Genomic DNA, 17,603 nt, shown 5'->3' with positions numbered 1-17,603 from the left:
ACCTAATAGAATCAACAAGGAAGCTGGGACTGGAGTTTGAAGAGCCAGTAACTTGAAGGGAAGGTTGAAATAAAGCAAGAGATTGCCATATAACGTCTCCAATATTCTTTTTCTGAGCTGTGATACCAAGGTTATATTGCAGAGTGAGGTCTGGAGTGGTGGTGTTTCTTTCATATGAGAAATAAAATCTCTGTGGAAATTTACTGTCCTTTCATTATAGACTAGATTCAGCCAACCTTATTTATACTGAGTAGTGCCTTATTCCATGACATGTCCTATTGAAGTCAATGGGCCTGCTTGGAAAGTAAGCTACTCACCAGGAGGCAGAATCGGGATGGGGGGGGGGGAGATAGGGCAGAAGAGGAGCATATAGAGGGGAGTGGTCTGGGCTTCAGAAATAGGGCATGTTTTTTTTAAAAAAATATATATATATATATTTAATTATTTTTCAAGGCCAGAAGAAGAGAATAAATGAAAGGGAAAGGTGACCATACACAACAGTGTCTTCATTCACATACAATGAAACTTGTTTTGTACAACCACAGTAAGGACCAAAATATTTAATTGAGGTGGGTCTTTAACCTAATTTCACATAAAGTCGTACTGAGCTCCTTCAGTGATCACATGGGGCCAGATTTTCAAGTGTTCAGCAACCAAAGGTGTGACTAGATTCTCAGAATTGTTCAGCACCCAACATGCATCATGGGACTTTGCTGCATAGGCCTTGTGCTGGTTCTCTACACAAGGGCGAATTTCACCTTACATTGGTTCTGGCATTAGAGCTGGTGGAATTCAGTTGTTTCATTTGATGGTGGTTTATGGGAATTTTATTTTGTGTAGGTTGGCACTCCCACAGTTTGGCTTAGAGGCTCTCATTTGGAGGAGTCCCCGAACTCAAAGTGATATGCTGCATTTTAACCTGATTTTGCACTGACACCGTGTGAAACTTGGATTTTTAATTTAAATGACCCAGATTCACTCTGGATGTTTGTGACACTTGGCTCAGTTTCAAGCTTGTCACAAAACCCAGAGAGTTTCACTGGGGTTTCAGGTTTCTTTATGAACACTTTGCACAACTTTGTTATTTAAGTCTCTTAGGGCCCAAACTTGCAGTCCAGAGCTCAAAAAACTCAGAGCGCACCTCATTAAGGCAAGCCAAACTCTCATTCCTTTGGAATTACATCATTTCTAAATTGGCCAGATTGCTCAGAGCCACATACCAGCATAGAATGCTAAGCTTTTTCATATTCTTCCATTTCTGAAGTGGAAGTGAAGTGAAATTCTGGTCTCAGGTACATAGGCGTAAATACAGAGTAACTCCAGTGACTTCAGTGGTATGATACTAAATTTTCACCGATGCAGCTGAAGGCAGAATTCAGCCTCTCTTCTTTCAGTTAAGAAAATGACTCCAGACATACGTGTATTTGTACCATAACTATATTCATTAATATGTCTAAATCTCCTACAATAAATATTTCTGAGCATTTAGAGATGTTGGTTTAAGGGTTTATTATAGAGTGTTATCCCTGTTTAATATGCTTCTAATTAAACATTTTTGGAAGGAAAGATATACAACTTAAAACACTTTGTAAGATCAGCAGTCTTCCTCTCTTATACACAATGTACATTGGGTACAATTTGTTGATTGTATAAATTCTTTTTTTATTCTCTAATACAGGCAACTACTGAAAACTGAGCTGGGATCCTTTTTTACTGAATACCTGCAGGTTTGTGGGGTTTTCGTTTTTCATTTAGCTTCTTACATTTGTCAGTGCTGCTGAGTAAAATTGTTTGTCTGAACAAGTAGTAGGCCAATCCTTTATCTTTCTGTTATCTTAAAGTTAAGGGTAAAAATAGGATCTGTTCCCCTTCCATCAATTTTCATGTCACATTGGTTGAAATTTCATACCAGGTCAGATACTGAAATACTTGACCAGAGGTCTTTGTACCACATGTATTTTAAGGACACTATTAAGGAACTTTATTGGGGTCACTTATAAAGGAAGGATTCAGATCATGGCTACAAAATGGATAAGATTTGCCCCTAACTGTTACAGTGGGATTCCTATAAATACTATTTTATCCAATATTCTGACGTGATCTATTATCCTGATTCGAAGCTCTCTAAAGGCTGTGGAAAGACTCCTATTGACTTCAGTGGCTTTGGATCAGGTCCTGTTATGAGCATTTATTGACTGATGAGATTTGGTTGTAATATTTCATTTTATAGTGAAAGCCCACATCTAATATAATAAATCTCAGCCTAATACAGATTTTTATTAAACGGATCCTTTTCAATAGGGTCCAAATATTTAATGTAGGTAAAAATTCTGTGGGATTCCTCAAGTTTCTTGTGGTATAATTAATCAGGAAGCCATTTATTAATAATTATACATGATCTTACTTTTAAAATACAATTTACCTCCCTTGCTGATTAAATGTTGTATGGCTTATGCTAATGTTTGTAAAAAGCTTTGATATCCCCAGATGGAAGTTGCTATTCGCTGGAAGGGCTAAGAATATGATCATCATCATCATTTTACAAATGTCCTAGTAGATTTAAACAAGAAGATGGACATAGAAGTAAAACTCCATTAATCAACAGCAACCCTTAAACCAGCTTTCTTGTGGGAACAAAACAAAACAAAACAAAAAATCCGCAATGGCTTCCAAGAAATACGGAGTTGTAGAAATAAAAGGTGTGTGTGTTTTATTTACAGAATCAGCTGCTTACAAAAGGCATGGTAATACTGAGGGACAAGATCCGGTTTTATGAAGGTAACTCAGACTTCAGCAATGCTGCAGCTGTTCAGTGGGCTTGATCTAAAACAGTGGTTCTTAACCTGGGGTGCACGCATCCCCTGGGGGTGCAAGATGCCCTTTCTGGAGGTGCGAGACATGCCTGATTATTTTTTTTTTTAGAAGGTAAATCATTGAAAACACAAATTAAGCACAGGCACGTAAGTACAACTACTTTGTTTCATCAAACCTCTGTATTTTTTAACATTATACATTTTTTTAACGATTACTGTAATATACAAACAAAAAACAGACCTAGGTTTAAAGAACTGACCTACTTCAACAATTTTTGATATGGGGTGTGAGAACATATTTTTAGAACCAAAGGGGTGCAGGCTGCAGTAAAGGTTAAGAACCACTGATCTAAAGCATACTGAAATCAATGAGATTCCTTTCACTGACTTCAATGGGCTTTGGATCAGGTCCCATAACAGCAGGTTGTTCCAGTGTCACTTACAGTTTCATGTTCCTATTGGCTTCCACCAAGGAGAAATGTTTGTCTAGCACATCAGCTAACCAAACTTCGTGTTCGGATGTTTACATTTTCATCCAGTTATAACCTGTTTAAGATTAAATGACTGTGGAAAACTGAATACAATATTTTATTAAATGACAATGTAAACCGTGCAATCTCAATTAGCTGAAAAGTCATGGGAACACACTCTGATCTCACTTACACCTGTGTATATCCTGAGTAATTCTGCTGTCTTTAGTAGAGTTACTCTGGGTTTACATTGGCATTAATGAAGTCAGAAGCTGGCCCTTTGTGTTGTCGTGGCTCCATTTGTCTCTGTCTTCAGTTAAAGTGGTTATAAATGTCACCTAACTGAGGCAGCTATTATTGAGATTTCTTTCATATTTGAAAGAATCAATCCAAGTATTAAGTAAATTAAATGCATAGAGAAGGAACAAAACTTCAGAGTATTGGCCAGATTCTGCTCACCTGTACACCAGTATAAATCTCGAGTATCTCCACTGAAGACAGTTTTCCACTGGAATTACTCCAGATTTACATCAGTGTAACTAGGAGTAGAATATGGCCCTATCTCTCCACACAAACACTCTAGTTTCTCTCACTTGCATTCACTAGAGATATGTAAATGTGGCAGTAGAGATGTTGTCAGATCAGTCTTTTAATGAGTCTACATGAATGCAGAAAGAAAAAAAACCTCTTAAAATTGCTAGGACAAATTCACTGGCAGAATTATAGTATGGTCAAATACATTCTGCTTACCTAGCCTCCAGCTGCTATTTTACCTGAATACAATATTCTTCATTCCATGGCCTACACTGTTGTGCAGCAGTTAGAGGTGATTTTTAAATTGGCTGTGTCACCCAGAGGCAGCTATATTTCATTAGCGGGTGAAGTAATTTCTGAATATAGATTATAAAATAAAACATCTGAAAACCTTTTGGAATCCAAGACAGTTTTAAAGAAATGCAGTTTTCTTTCAACTGCCCCACAATGTCAAAATGCCTCTTAGTCTAAATACACCATTTGATCAGTTTCCTGGTGAAAGCCATTGGCATTACTTACAGCTATCTCTGAATTTTAAATGTGACCTTTCATTGCTGTCTGCTTATTTGATTGGATCAAGACTGTTATTGAACCCAAATCTGTTAATGAAAAGACAATTCCCCTGACCACAGCAAACAGAAAACATATTTGACATTACATTCCTCAAACTCCTCTAGAGCTGAACATAGAGTGCTTTAATTATTTAACATAACCCCTACAAAATCACAGACAACTGGACTGTAAGGGTTTCAAGGTTTTCACAGCTTGCTTGCAAATTATAAATCAGATTTTTCAATCTCAAACTGGTAAATCAAAAGGAGAAACCAGTCAATTTTTTAAATCACACTGTATAGGTACATTTTTAAAAAGTTGATATTAGATTTATATAAAATATCATTAATATTTAAGATGCAAAACTGAGAAACAAACATTAAAATGCAAGGTTTCTGAGTTTCATTTCAGTTACAGGAGAAGCTAGCTGCATGTGTAAAATGTCAACAAACTCTTAGGCTAGATTGCTAATTTGATTTAATGCCATATATAGTTTACTTAAACAGGTCATTAAAATGTGTGTGGTGTAAAAATATTGTGGGATCATGGAAAATATTATGTGTCTGTTTCATACAAGAATGACCACATCAGGCCTATGTTTACATGAGCTGAGTTTCCTTTATCCCTGCAAATACTGTAGGAAATCCAACGGCCTTTGCTTGACAGTAAAACAAACGTTCTCAGAGGACATGAAAGTCAAATTCTTTTGTGTGAAATATGCTAATCACCAATTGATTCTAAGCATGCTTCCACATCCCACAGTAAAAGGCCTGTCTGGAAAAATGCAGTTTACTGTTCAGATAGAGGAGCAGCTGTTCTGAGTCACTGTTGTTGCTGCATTGAAATTCATTGCTTTACAAAGTAGACGGTGCTGAGCAGACTGCCCACAAAATATAAGAGATGAGCTAAGGTAAAGACACATTTCCAGCAGGAATAGGGTTGCCAACTTTCTAATAGCAGAAAACCGAACACCCTTGCCCTGCCCCTGCCCTGCCTCTTCTCCTAGGCCCTGCCCCCTCTCACTCTATCCCCACTCCCTCTCTCATTCGCCTTTCCCCACCTTCGCTCACGCGCTCATTTTCACCAGGCTGGGGCAGGGGATTGGGTTGTGGGAGGGGGGTGTAGGCTCTGGGGTGGGGCTGGGGATGAGGGGTTTGGGCTGCAAGGGCGAGCTCCAGCTGGACACAACACAACCACACGGACAGCATTGCACTGCTTCCTACAGATCCTGGAATTTTCAGACCGTCCCCGCGGCTTATTCCTTGCTGGGGTAGGGGTGGAACAATGTTGTGGAATCTCCATGTGGGGATCTTCAGTGATTTAATCCCCTATCCTCCCTCCAGGGAGTTTTACTGCAGGAGGCGGGGGCAGTCTGGCTTTGTTATATTCTGTACAGGAGCTCTCTGACTAAGCTTTGTGCAGGAAGTCCCTCTATTCAGTCAGAGCGTTTAATTGTGTGATCCAAAAGACACACATACTGACTGATCCTATGTACAGGCGGGAGAGATACTTCTAAAATAACTGTCAGTGAGCCCCTTTTGTTCTGCAGGAACTAGTATATTACACATCATTTCCTGTGTTGCTCAGTCAATGCCACTGACTAACTGTTCACAACATAAAACAAGTTAGTGAAGCACTTATGTTTTTACAGGACAGAAGCTGCTGGATACCTTAGCTGAAACCTGGGATTTCTTTTTCAGTGACGTCCTGCCCATGCTTCAGGCTATTTTCTATCCTGTGCAGGTGAACTGTTACTTTGTTACTTTAGAATCCAGAAAAAGCCGTTTGATGGATTGATCAACAAATTGGCACAACTGTCAAACTATCCCAGAGGGGCCAATCTGTTAGTGCAGGTGTTCTGTAAAGTCAAGTCATTTGCATGAATGGTGAAGTACTCATGTGAAAAACATGAAGGGGGAACTTTGAAAAGAGGAACTGCATGCAATGAGGATGTTTAGTCCTTATGTCAGCTCACACTACAGCAAAAGGATATGAATAGTAAAATGAAGATGGGCAATCAGTGAAGCAAGCACAGCTGTGTTGACTTCAGCATGTACATCTCCAGCTAGGCCTCCTGCATGTATAATCTGAAGTGCCTGCACTTAGTATAGTGTTAAAAATGTCAATGGAAAATTTTGTACTCTGTAAGTCATTTTCAGACACTTCCAGTTTTGTTATTGCTGTACTTCTTTGCTGGTGTAAATTGGCTCAGATTCATTGAAGTGAGTGGAGTTGCACTAATTCACACCAGCAGAGAATTCTACCTGAAATCATTTTATACACACTTAAGGCATTTGAGTTCCTTGTGGGGAAAAAGGGCCTGGTTTTCAGAAACATCCTCCTGTTTTGCAGGGTTAACTTTGCATCTACAATTAATTGATAAATCAGTTCATTGGGTGTCTAAATGCTATCAGTATGATCATTTGCACTTGCAGGCACAAAATCCTAGTTCTGTGGAAAAGTTGAAACTATAAATATGTTGTTTCTGCAAGTAAAGGAAACATCTGAAAAATTCCTTGAAGCATGTAAAGCATACAGGGCCACATTGTCCACTGACTTGTGCCATGTGTAGCCATTTAAACCAGTACAATCACCAACTAATCAGAATATTGGGTGGAATTTCAAAAGTATTTTGGCACCTAGTGGGATTTTCAAAAGCTGCTAGATAAATCAGTTACCTATGTCCCTCTCAAATCAATGGAAATTAGGCACTGAACTCACTTAGGTGCTTTTGATAATCCCACTAGGCACCTACTTACATCTTTAGGTGCCTAACTTTCTTGGAAAATCTGCTCCTAGGTAAGTTAGAAACACAAGTCCCATTCTCTTTCTGTGGAAGTTGTGACTGGGATTTTCAGAGGAATCTGAATGTGTATCTGAGGACCTGTATGTCCTAGGGATAAGCCCGTATGTCACCAACTGAAGTAACTACACTAGTGCAAACCCTAGTGCCCTAGTATAGACAAGGAAATGGGGGCTAATCCCTAGTACAGACAAAGCCAGAGGCTGCTATTGCTGCTAGAAACATGTTCTTTGGGCAGAAGCTGAGGTCTTCCCTAGAGAAGAAGTAGTTGCATGGAATCACGATGTGAAGTATCAGCTCTGCTTCTGCCTTGTATGCTGAGACAGTAGCACAGGCAGGTTTTGAGCAGTGGAGGAACTAGGGGGCCGAAGGGCCTTTAGTGGTACCCACCTGCAATTATACCTATTGACTTGAAAAGGTGCCCCACACAAACCTAAAGGCCATCCACGGGCTGGTCGTCCCCTCTCCATTAGCTCTGCCACTGTGCTGAGTATTCCCTGAATTTTAAAGAAGGGTGGAGCCACCACTGGGCAGGGCTGGGAAGTCCCAAACCTAGACAAAGTGTGAATTCCCACCCTGCACACAAGTCAGAGGAAATAAACAGGAATTCAAACGTTGCCCTTGTTAAAATACTCTTAAAACTTTATACTACTGTATTTAGGATTCCAAAATATTCTTACAGGGTGTAAATTCAGGAAAGAGCCCCGATTACATGTGTATCCAGATGTGGCAAAGTTACCACTAACACACTTCTTCCTGGCTGGATGTCATGCTGCAGCAACATTTGCCTCAGGTTCCCCCACTGTCCTTTGGCCGTGCCTGGACTCTCTGACAGTCCTCGTCTGTCCCTCTGGCGCTGGACAGCCAGCCGCCCCAGCCCTTCCAGCTGAAGTGCAACCCAGCTCTTCCCTGAGGGAACCCCCGCAGCCTCTCTCCTGGGAGCATCCCTCATTCCCTCTGCCCCTTCACTGTTCCTCTGGGTCCAGCTCTCTGGGTCCAGCTCTGGCTTTGGAGAAGTCAACAGGTAAGCTCCTCTGCAGCTCCCCTGCCTTCAGTCGTCTTTGGTCCTTGGCTCTGGCTGTCTGGCTTAGAGCCAGCAGGCAACTGCCTCTGGTGCTCTTTGACCTTCAGCTCTCTCCAGCCCCGGTGCTCTGGCTTGGGGACACCAGTCAGCAAACCCGTCTTGCTGCTGTCCTGCCTTCAGCCTTCTCCCAGGCACCACATAAAGTCTCCTGGCTCTGGCAGCTCTCCCCTCCTATCCTTCCCCTGACTGACCCAGGCCCTGACTCACCAGGTCTCTCCTCCCCTAATATCAAGAAGTGCCCTCTTGTAAACACAATTAATTGACCAAACTGGAGTGTGCTGATAAGGCTCTAGCACACCGGCCTTGCTCCCTCTCAAAGGGCCAGTATCACCCTGCCACGCCAGGTCTCGGACGGATTTGTGGATTACAGACTAAATAATTCAGTCCATGGCAATGATAGACAAGTCATACGGAAGTATCATGTGAGTCCACACAAAGATTGTGGATCTACAGATTGGTTTGTTTTGTTTTTTGACTATCCCAAATATTTCCTTTGAATTTGCATTGAATTTACCATTGCTACTACTCGTAAAGATTTAAGAAAAGCACTTATACTTGGGATTCTGACCGTTGTTTTTAAATGGCTCATCATCCTTATTGTGGTGATTCTGTTCATAGGGGAAGGAGCCCTCGGTTCGTCAGCTGGCTCTCCTGCACTTTCGGAACATTATAACCCTCAATATTAAATTAGAAGATGCCCTGTCACGTTCCAGAGCCAGGGTTCCACCTTCAATTATTCAGATGCTGCTAATACTCCAGGTAAGGAGTTTGGGTTATATTTTAAAAATCTCTCTTTCTTTGCTGTGTTGACAACATTTTCAAAAGTGGCCGCTGATTTTTTGGGTGCCCAGTTTGAGACATCTCGACCCTGGATTTTAGAGGCACTGAGCATCCACTAGTCCAGGTGAAGTCATGGAACTGTAGTTCTCAACATTGCTGAAAGTGGAGTTTGTGGAAATTCAAACTGTGCAAAGCAAAAATTAAGGGACCCAAAAGTAGAAGCCACTTTTGAAAATTGAGCCTAAATGCATAAAGTTTTGGTATCAGGTTCATATCTGTGGCAGTAACACAACTTTCAAGGGGTGCTATGGGCTGATGCACTAGTATTTCTGGAGATTGGTGGTTTCATCATAATGCTTAGTACAGATTTGATCATGTCAACAAATTCTGTCAAAATTGCTTGCTAGTCACAGATGTAAGATTCTAGGTGTTGGTGTTTTCTTTAAATATTTATCAAGTCCTTGGTCAAGAAACTAGGGCTAAGGAGAAAATTACATAGATACAAATTAGGGCTGTCAAGCGATTTTAAAAAAATTAATTGTGCGATTAATCGGGTGATTAAACAATAATAGAATACCATTTAAATATTTTTGGATGTTTTTCTACATTTTCAAATATATTGATTTAAATTATAACACAGAATACAAAGTGTATAGTGCTCACTTTATTTAAAAGCACTGTAAAAAACAAAAGAAATAGTGTTTTTCAGTTCACCTAAGTACTGTAGTGCAATCTCTTTATCATGAAAGTTAAACTCACAAATGTAGAATTGTACAAAAAAAAACTGCATTCAAAAATAAAACAATGTAAAACTTTAGAGTCTACAAGTCCACTAAGACCTATTTCTTGTTCAGCCAATTGCTCAGACAAACAAGTTTGTTTACATTTGCAGGAGATAATACTGCCCACTTCTTGTTCATAATGTCACCTGAAAGTGAGAACAGGTGTTCACATGGCACTGTTGGAGCTGGCATTGCAAGATATTTACATGCCAGATATGTTAAACATTCGTAGGCACCTTCATGCTTCAGCCACCATTCCAGAGGACACGCTTCCATGCTGATGACCCTTGTTAAAAAAATAATGTGTTAATTAAATTTGTGACTGGGAGAGATTTGTATGTCGCTGGCCCTATTTTACCCGCATTCTGCCATATATTTCATGTTATAGCGATCTCGAATGATGACTCAGCACATGTTCATTTTAAGAACACTTGGCTGAACGAGAAGTAGGACTGACTGGAGTTGCAGGCTCTAAAGTTTGCATGATTTTGTTTTTGAGTGCAGTTACGTAACAAAAAAAATCTACATTTGTAAGTTGCAGTTTCACGATAAAAAGATTGCACTACAGTACTCGTATGAAGTAAATTGAAAAATACTGTTTCTTTTGTTTATAATTTTTACAGTGCAAATATTTGTAATAAAAAATAATATAAAGTGAGCACTGTACACTTTGTATTTTGTGTTGTAATTGAAATCAATATATTTGAAAATGTAGAGAAACATCCAAAAATATTTAATAAATTTAAATTGGTATTTTATAGTTTAACGAAGCGATTAAAACTGCAAGTAATCACGATTAATTTTTTAATTGTGATTAATTTTTTTGAGTTAATCGCGTGAGTTAACTGTGATTAATCGACAGCCTTAATACAAATAAATGAAACCAGGGAAACTGTCGGAAGAAAAATAAGATATCCAGAAAGAAAAGCAGCACCTAGTTTGAAAAATATTCAAAGAATGTGTATGTTGGTGAACACTTGATGAAAGAAAAAAATCACAACAGAATGCATGTTAAAGGGAAAGGTGGCACTTCTTAAAAACTGGGGCAATTGAGACGTTGTGGTTAGTAAATTTTTATATACAGATGAATTAAGAACAAATGAAAGGAAATACTTTTTCACTGCTGTTTGGGGTCATTGAATCAAATACTGTGGCTGATCGTATTTTAAGGGCTGCATAATTTAACAACCAATGATACTACCTATATTACTCTGTTATGGGTAATACTGAGATAAGTGTAACCAAATCCCATGCTTCATGACCTCTGCTGGATCAAGAACGGGTATTTTTCCTCAGTACCATATTGCACAGTTGTCTAGGTACATTATTTCAGCAGGGCTTAAAGTTGGGGAGGTCGCACACCTGGCAAAAGATAAAAATTAAGCTGGGTCACTGAGAGCACACTTTAAGCACTCTTACTAAAGCTGGTGCTCCCAGATTATGAAACACCCCTCACTTTTTTTCAGACTGTGTTAAACACTGGTTTTCATTTTTTTCACCTTCCCCTTTAAGAATCAAATATTAGCCGCTGCTAGGATCCTGCTCCCATTGAAGTCAGTGGCAAGACTTTCATTGACTGCAATAGGAGCTGGATAACATCGTATATTAGAAAATTCAAAGGAGGTGATGGAATGATCTGCCAGGAACAGTGCTGCAGGGAAGTTTATTGCACCCCTCCCTTGTCCTCCAGCAGGAAACATTCACAGGATAATAAGCGCTGTTTTTTTTATTTAAAGGAAAAGGCCGAATTCATCCCCTGTGCAACTCCACTGATTTAAATCTATAATTACGTGGGGATGTATTCCTCCCTGGATGTTTATTCATGTAAATCTCTCACTTATAATCATACAGCAGGAAGATAGTGACAAAAATTGTTGTTTGCCAATAGTTGCCTGGCTTTGCGGTTTAAAATCTAGGTGAAACCAAACCAAAGGCTTAGTGTCAAAGAGGATCAGGGAATGAGTCAGTTTCTCTGTTTACATTTATAAAAGCTCATAGTCAATTCAGAAGGAAGAATGTTTCCCAAACCGAAACATCAGAGAAAACAAAAGCTATTTTTTTGTACATTTAGAGGCAACTGTGCAGTGTTTTAAATTTGTTGAGTAAGATTCAACCCTGTTGTGGGTAGAGGTGGGGCAAGGATAACAATGCAACTGTCTGGTTCTCATGCAAGATTACAAATCACATGATAAAGTTTTATGCTCAGACTTCCCAGAATGATGGAGAGTATTACAGACCTGTCTGAGTCACCCTCATGGATCACAAGTCTGTTCTAATTGGACTCAGCCTTTGTGCTTCCAAGCCAGCTGGGACTGGGCAGCATCAAATCAGTTTCTAGATCTGGGCCTCTAAGGGTGTGTCTACACAGCAAAGAAAAACCCATGGCTGGCCCATGCCAGCTGTCTTGGGCTCATGGGGCTGTTTTATTGCTTTGTAGACTTCCAGGCTCAGGCTGGAGCCTGGGCTCTAGGACTAGGGTGACCAGATGTCCCGATTTTAAAGGGACAGTACCGATATTCGGGGCTTTGTCTTATATAGGCATCTATCACCCCCCATCCCCTGTCCTGATTTTTCACACTTGCTGTCTGGTCACCCTGTCTAGGACCCTGTGGCATGGGAGGGTCCCAGAGCTTGGGGCTCCAGCCTGAGCCTGAACGTCTGCCCAGCAGTTTTTCAGCTCCAGAGCCTGAGCCCTGCGAGCCCAAGTCAGCTGACCCGGGCCAGCCCCGGGTGTTTTATCCCTGTTCAGACATGTCCTAAGGTACACTCCTTACAGGTCTTTAGGCAACACACAAAAGCCTGTATGGTCTCCCCACTTGAATCCGTGCTCAGTTGTCTGAGCCCTTGGACCCACTCCATGTGTCAGTCAGGAAGGCCCCTTCTGTGGTCCTTCCATTCTCTGGCAGTGATCAGATTAGGGGGTGGAGAGAGACGGGGCAGATCCTGCTTTTACAGAATGTTTCTGTTCCCTCTGTCAGGTGACGAGCTAATCAACTGCAGATTCTAGTCCCATGGTTAGTTGGGAAGTTCCAGCCATCTAGAGTTCAAACTGGGAAAAGCAATTCCCTCCGGCTGGCTCCTCTCTCTAGCAAAACGTTGGTCCAGGGGATGGGCCCCCTTGGTTGGAACACAGTTACTTACCACTGATGACTCTTTTGTGTTAGTCCTTCTGGGAATTAGGCATTACACTAAGCTTCCCTGTCAGTGGAAGACCATAATTTGATACAGACATGTACAATCCATTACATCTGGTTGGATCAAAGACTAGAAGCACTCTGAAGGCAATGGGATTTGTTTGTGGTGTGGGGTAAATTTGGTATTGGTCATGTACCTTTCTTCATTGGTAGCTGGAGCCCTGTCTGGCCAGAGGAAGACAAAATAACACAGGACTTTTTCTTCATGGAGGGGCAATGTAAGTTTATAAAGAAGAGTGGGAAGTCATGAGAGACTCTGACACTTGTTCAACATATAGGCCCCAATCTAACAAAGCATGTAAACACATGCTTAACTTTGACCACATGAGTAATCTCACTGCCTTCAGTGGGACTACTTGCATGTTTAAAGTTCAGTACATGCTTAAGTGCCTTGCTGGATTGCAGCCAACCCAGAAGACTTACCACAAAGGAGAAAATAGTCCCTTTGGAGCATTTCTCAGTGAGAAGGTCTGGAATGAAGTTGGTCCCTGCATTTCCTCCTAGAGGGTAAACTTTTCTTTCAATCAGGTCTTCCAACCTCTGAGCCATAGGCTACATTTATCTTCAGCCCACCCAGTAGCCTCATCCTAAGGAGTGCACCCCAGCCTGTGATACAGTTTCTGCACCAATTCCCTGGGATAAGATGGCATAAGATGGTATATGAATTGGGATAGAAAATCTCACAATCCACCCTGCCACATCCCTGCCCTTCAAACACATGTGTAGATACCACCATTTCTCTGTGAGTAAGGCATCAGAGATATGAAACTCAGGAGCAGAAAAAGGAGAAGAAATTAATGAAAATGTAGTTCAGGAATCTGAATTTGGGAGTTGAGACAAACTGGAGTAGCTAGATTATCTAAAGAGCAACAAAGCATATCAAGGCATTATAAAAGGTCAGATACCCAAGTGGCTCATTCTGTGGGTGCCACATGACAAAATCTTATATCCCTTCAGCACTTTGAAAATATGCCCATGGAAATGTGGAAAGAAATATGTTCACTTTTGGAATAAAATTGTAGGGTGCCATCACACAGCAGTAGCAAACAGCACAGCTAAGGCTAACATTTAAGGATCAGAAAGTATTCCTAGAGCTAGGTTTTCTACTGGATGTATGCACCACACCATCAACCTAATCTGGTCCTACAGCCAGTTTAACTAACCCTGGAAAGATCACCCCAGTATCATCTGGTGGCCAAGAAAGAGTTGATTAGATGGTGAAATCCTTGCCCTATTAAGGCTCTTATGGCACTCAACTTCTCTGCTGTCAGCATGACAGGAGAAAGTGTGGCCAGTTGCTCTGCACTAATCCTTAACTGCAGTGTTAGCCCCCATAGCCATGTATAGACAATGTAAATTAAAGCAGCCCTCAGACAGCTCTAGTTGGGCTATTGGGCCTGCAAGAGCAGCATCAGGATCAGGGGAGTGCAAAGAGGAACTTAAGGCACCTTTACATGCACACAAATAGAGACACTCTCAACCTCCACTCTCTGGCCCTTTGTGTGGAATTAGAAAGCAGGAGAATGAGTCAGAAAGGAAGCAGGAAAATGGGGGTGAAAAGCACAGAGATTAGGGAAGAACAACTCCCAAAACACCAGAGAGACAAAGTGGTCACTGCGTGATTTCCAGAAGTATTTATACAGAGGACTAAAAAAACCTCTGACTTATTTTGAAAAACATGTTGTATACAGGCCCTTTGTTTGCCACTGTGACTGGAATATCTTATCACTAAGTGTCCTAGTTTAGGCCTGAGAAAGTCTGCAAAGAGTGGTAAGAGAATATTGAGCTGAACATCTCTCATTTGACATAAGGATAATGTGGAGTCCATACAGAGGGTTAAAAAAAAAAACCTCTCTGGGCAGCACAAACTATTAAAAAAGATATAGAATACAAAGTACAATATCTCTCGTATTGGGGGATGAGGTCTTTTTACACAGCAGGTCCTAATAGAAAAATAAAACCCTGTGGTGTCGTGTGGCTTCTCTGAGCTTCATTGAACTCTTGGGTCGGTCATCTTCATGTAAAAGCAGACAAAATAAATAAATACATCTGCCCAGTGGGACCTATTTCTTGTCTCTGTAATGTGCCTAAATGTTCTCTATATCCCATCTCATTTCAGATGGGTGCAAAGGGCATTTCAAAGGCTGTAATCAAATACAAAGAGTGCTGTTTTCCCAGCTGGGCAGCAACACAGCAAACTAATGACAATGTAGCAGTTAGAGAACAAAATGACCTGCACTCTCCTGAGCACGGCTGTTCTTTGGAACTCAAGCTTTTCCAGCACTGAAGGGAGTATCAGTTGAGGCCACTTCATTACGGCCTTGAGGTTTATAGTTTGGCAGTCTTTTGTCAGGAGTAGCCTTGCTGCGTCTTTGAGACTGCATTATGGGAGACAGGCAGGTTATAAGCCAGTCAGGGTGGCAGGTGGTTTGGGGTACCAAGATGTTTATAACTCTTTGGTGGTGGTTTTTGAAATAGGGAACCTATAGTGTTTAAGGATATGAGAAATGGATACATACAAATACACTACAGGGCCTAAATATAAAACAGCATTTCTTGAAGTGTACCTTTTCCCTACCTTTTGGGAAATATGATCCTCTCCTCCTTTCCCACAATGGAGACCTCTGTCTGTTGCCTTCTTTGTGTTGTTTCTCTGGGCTTTCAGCCCCATAGATAAAGATGGCAGTGATTGCTACCCATGTAAGAACTATCCCAGCCAGATCTGTAGCTGGTTTAAATTGGCATCACTCCAATTGACTGCGACATCAGTTGATTTACATGAACTTGAGACTATACCCTCAAATTTCCACTTCGGAAGACTTTGTATGTAAAAACCATGGGCACTTGTGAACTGTGGCCAGTGTAATGTTCTGTTGTCTCTATTAGCAAATACAGAGGTCATACACAGTAGGTATGGCACTGTTTCATGCCCTGTGATGGATCATGTGTTGCCATGCAGTTATTTGTGTCTTTGCAGAGAGAGAATTTTTTCAAAGAGAAATGTGACTTTTTCTCCCTGCAGAGTGTATTATTTCTCTTTGCTTTTGCTTTATTCATTAACGCTGTAATTTTTCTATATTAATTTGCTAGATTTCCAGTGATGAGAATTTTTTTTGCTCACAGAATTAGAAGTGACCTTGTGATACTGGCATTGTTTCACTTACAGCTTATTATATGACCTCAGTCCTTCACAGTTCAGGCCAGGAATGCTGCATGTATAAATGAAAAGGAAAAAGCTGTGATTTAGACATTGTGTGCAAGAAAAATTGACCTGACAGTACTAAGAGCACAACTTAGAGTAACCCAGATGCTGCTCTAAGTTGTGCCTTAGGGCTGGACTGTCACCCAGTGGCCCCAACCTCTGGGAAGCATAAATGTAACTTAAATAATAATACCTAGCTCTTATACAGCATTTTTCATCAGTAGATCTCAAAGCACTTTACGAAGGGGGTTCAGTATCATTATCCCCATTTTACAGATGGGGAAACTGAAGCACAGAGAGGTGAAGTGACTCGCCCAAGGTCACCAAGCAGGCGAAGAGCAGCTCTGGGGTTAGAACCAGGTCTCCAGAGTCCCTGTCCACTGCCCTATCCAGTAGGCTATCCTCTCTTAAAACTACCTTCACATTCCTCTCTCCTGAGCTGTGCCCCGCAGTGAAGAGCTGGCCCTAAGCAACTGGTCCCTCGAGCCAAGTTCTGCTTTCAGCTACACCAGTATAAATCGGGAGTAATTCCAGTGAAGTTAATGGAATGACACTGGTGTAAATGAGATCAGGATCAGGCCCTGAGCTCTTGAGGATGTGACTTAATGATAGTGGGTGGCTAGCAATTTTCCGCTTGCAAGCTGTAGTTTTATATTTAAGGAGGGAAACCACTTAGAGGCATTTTTCCCCTGGTATATATTTAGCTCTGTTTTCACAAGGCTTTGAAAAGACGATTTTCTTATTTCAGGAGTTATCACAGCTGAGTTCAGTGCTATGCCCTCAGGCACTGGGGTGGGGGAACAACCGTGGTTACTATTAGCCATTCTACAAGCTATAATGAAAAAACCCAGATTATTTCTCAGAGGTAATTCAACCTGAACCAAAATTCCTGTGACAAACTCTAAGAGAACCAGGCCTGTTCTACTCATGTGGACTCTGCTTAAACCCAGGCCAATGAAATTCGCCCACAACATGGGTAGGTTTATTTTCCTTTTTAAATTGGATCTTCACTGAAAATTAGCAAGCAGCGCATACCAAAACACAGTCGGTTTCCTTTGTTCTTTGCTTTAACCAGGACGGAAAGAGGAAAAGGAATACAGATTGTCCTCTGCTCTTTGTTCTGCGAGCAGATGACGCACATGCACCTGCTTCAAGTGTGTTGTGCCATAATATTTTAACTCTGCATATTCCCCGTTCTTTTAATGCAAGAAGAGCAGTGTGGCCTAGTGACTAGTTCAAGGGAATTAGACTTGGGCCTTGTTTACATGAGAAAGTAGCTTCTACTTAATGAAGTTGGTTTAGAAACCAGTTTAAATCAGTGCAGGCTCCTCTTGTATAGACACTTCTTATGTCCCCTAAATATCAATTTAGCTTATGTGCTTACCTACA

General features: G+C 41.0%; 1 protein-coding gene across 7 annotated transcripts in view; it reads left to right on the top strand.

Moving 5' to 3' along the window:
* PRR5 (proline rich 5) overlaps positions 1 to 17,603 on the top strand; it is a 130,520-nt gene that overhangs the window by 79,726 nt on the left and 33,191 nt on the right. For all 7 annotated transcript variants that reach the window (XM_073316435.2, XM_073316425.2, XM_073316414.2 and 4 more), the window contains 4 exons: positions 1,679 to 1,727; positions 2,721 to 2,778; positions 6,021 to 6,112; positions 8,875 to 9,015. In XM_073316435.2, coding sequence (XP_073172536.1) covers positions 1,679 to 1,727; positions 2,721 to 2,778; positions 6,021 to 6,112; positions 8,875 to 9,015 — 340 coding nt within the window. The remainder of the gene's footprint in view (positions 1 to 1,678; positions 1,728 to 2,720; positions 2,779 to 6,020; positions 6,113 to 8,874; positions 9,016 to 17,603) is intronic.

This window comes from Lepidochelys kempii, chromosome 1 (genome assembly GCF_965140285.1).
Source record: "Lepidochelys kempii isolate rLepKem1 chromosome 1, rLepKem1.hap1, whole genome shotgun sequence".
Lineage (NCBI taxonomy): Eukaryota > Metazoa > Chordata > Testudines > Cheloniidae > Lepidochelys > Lepidochelys kempii.
The sequence above is the reverse complement of the archived record's forward strand: the minus strand, read 5'-3'. Positions and strand labels throughout refer to the sequence as shown.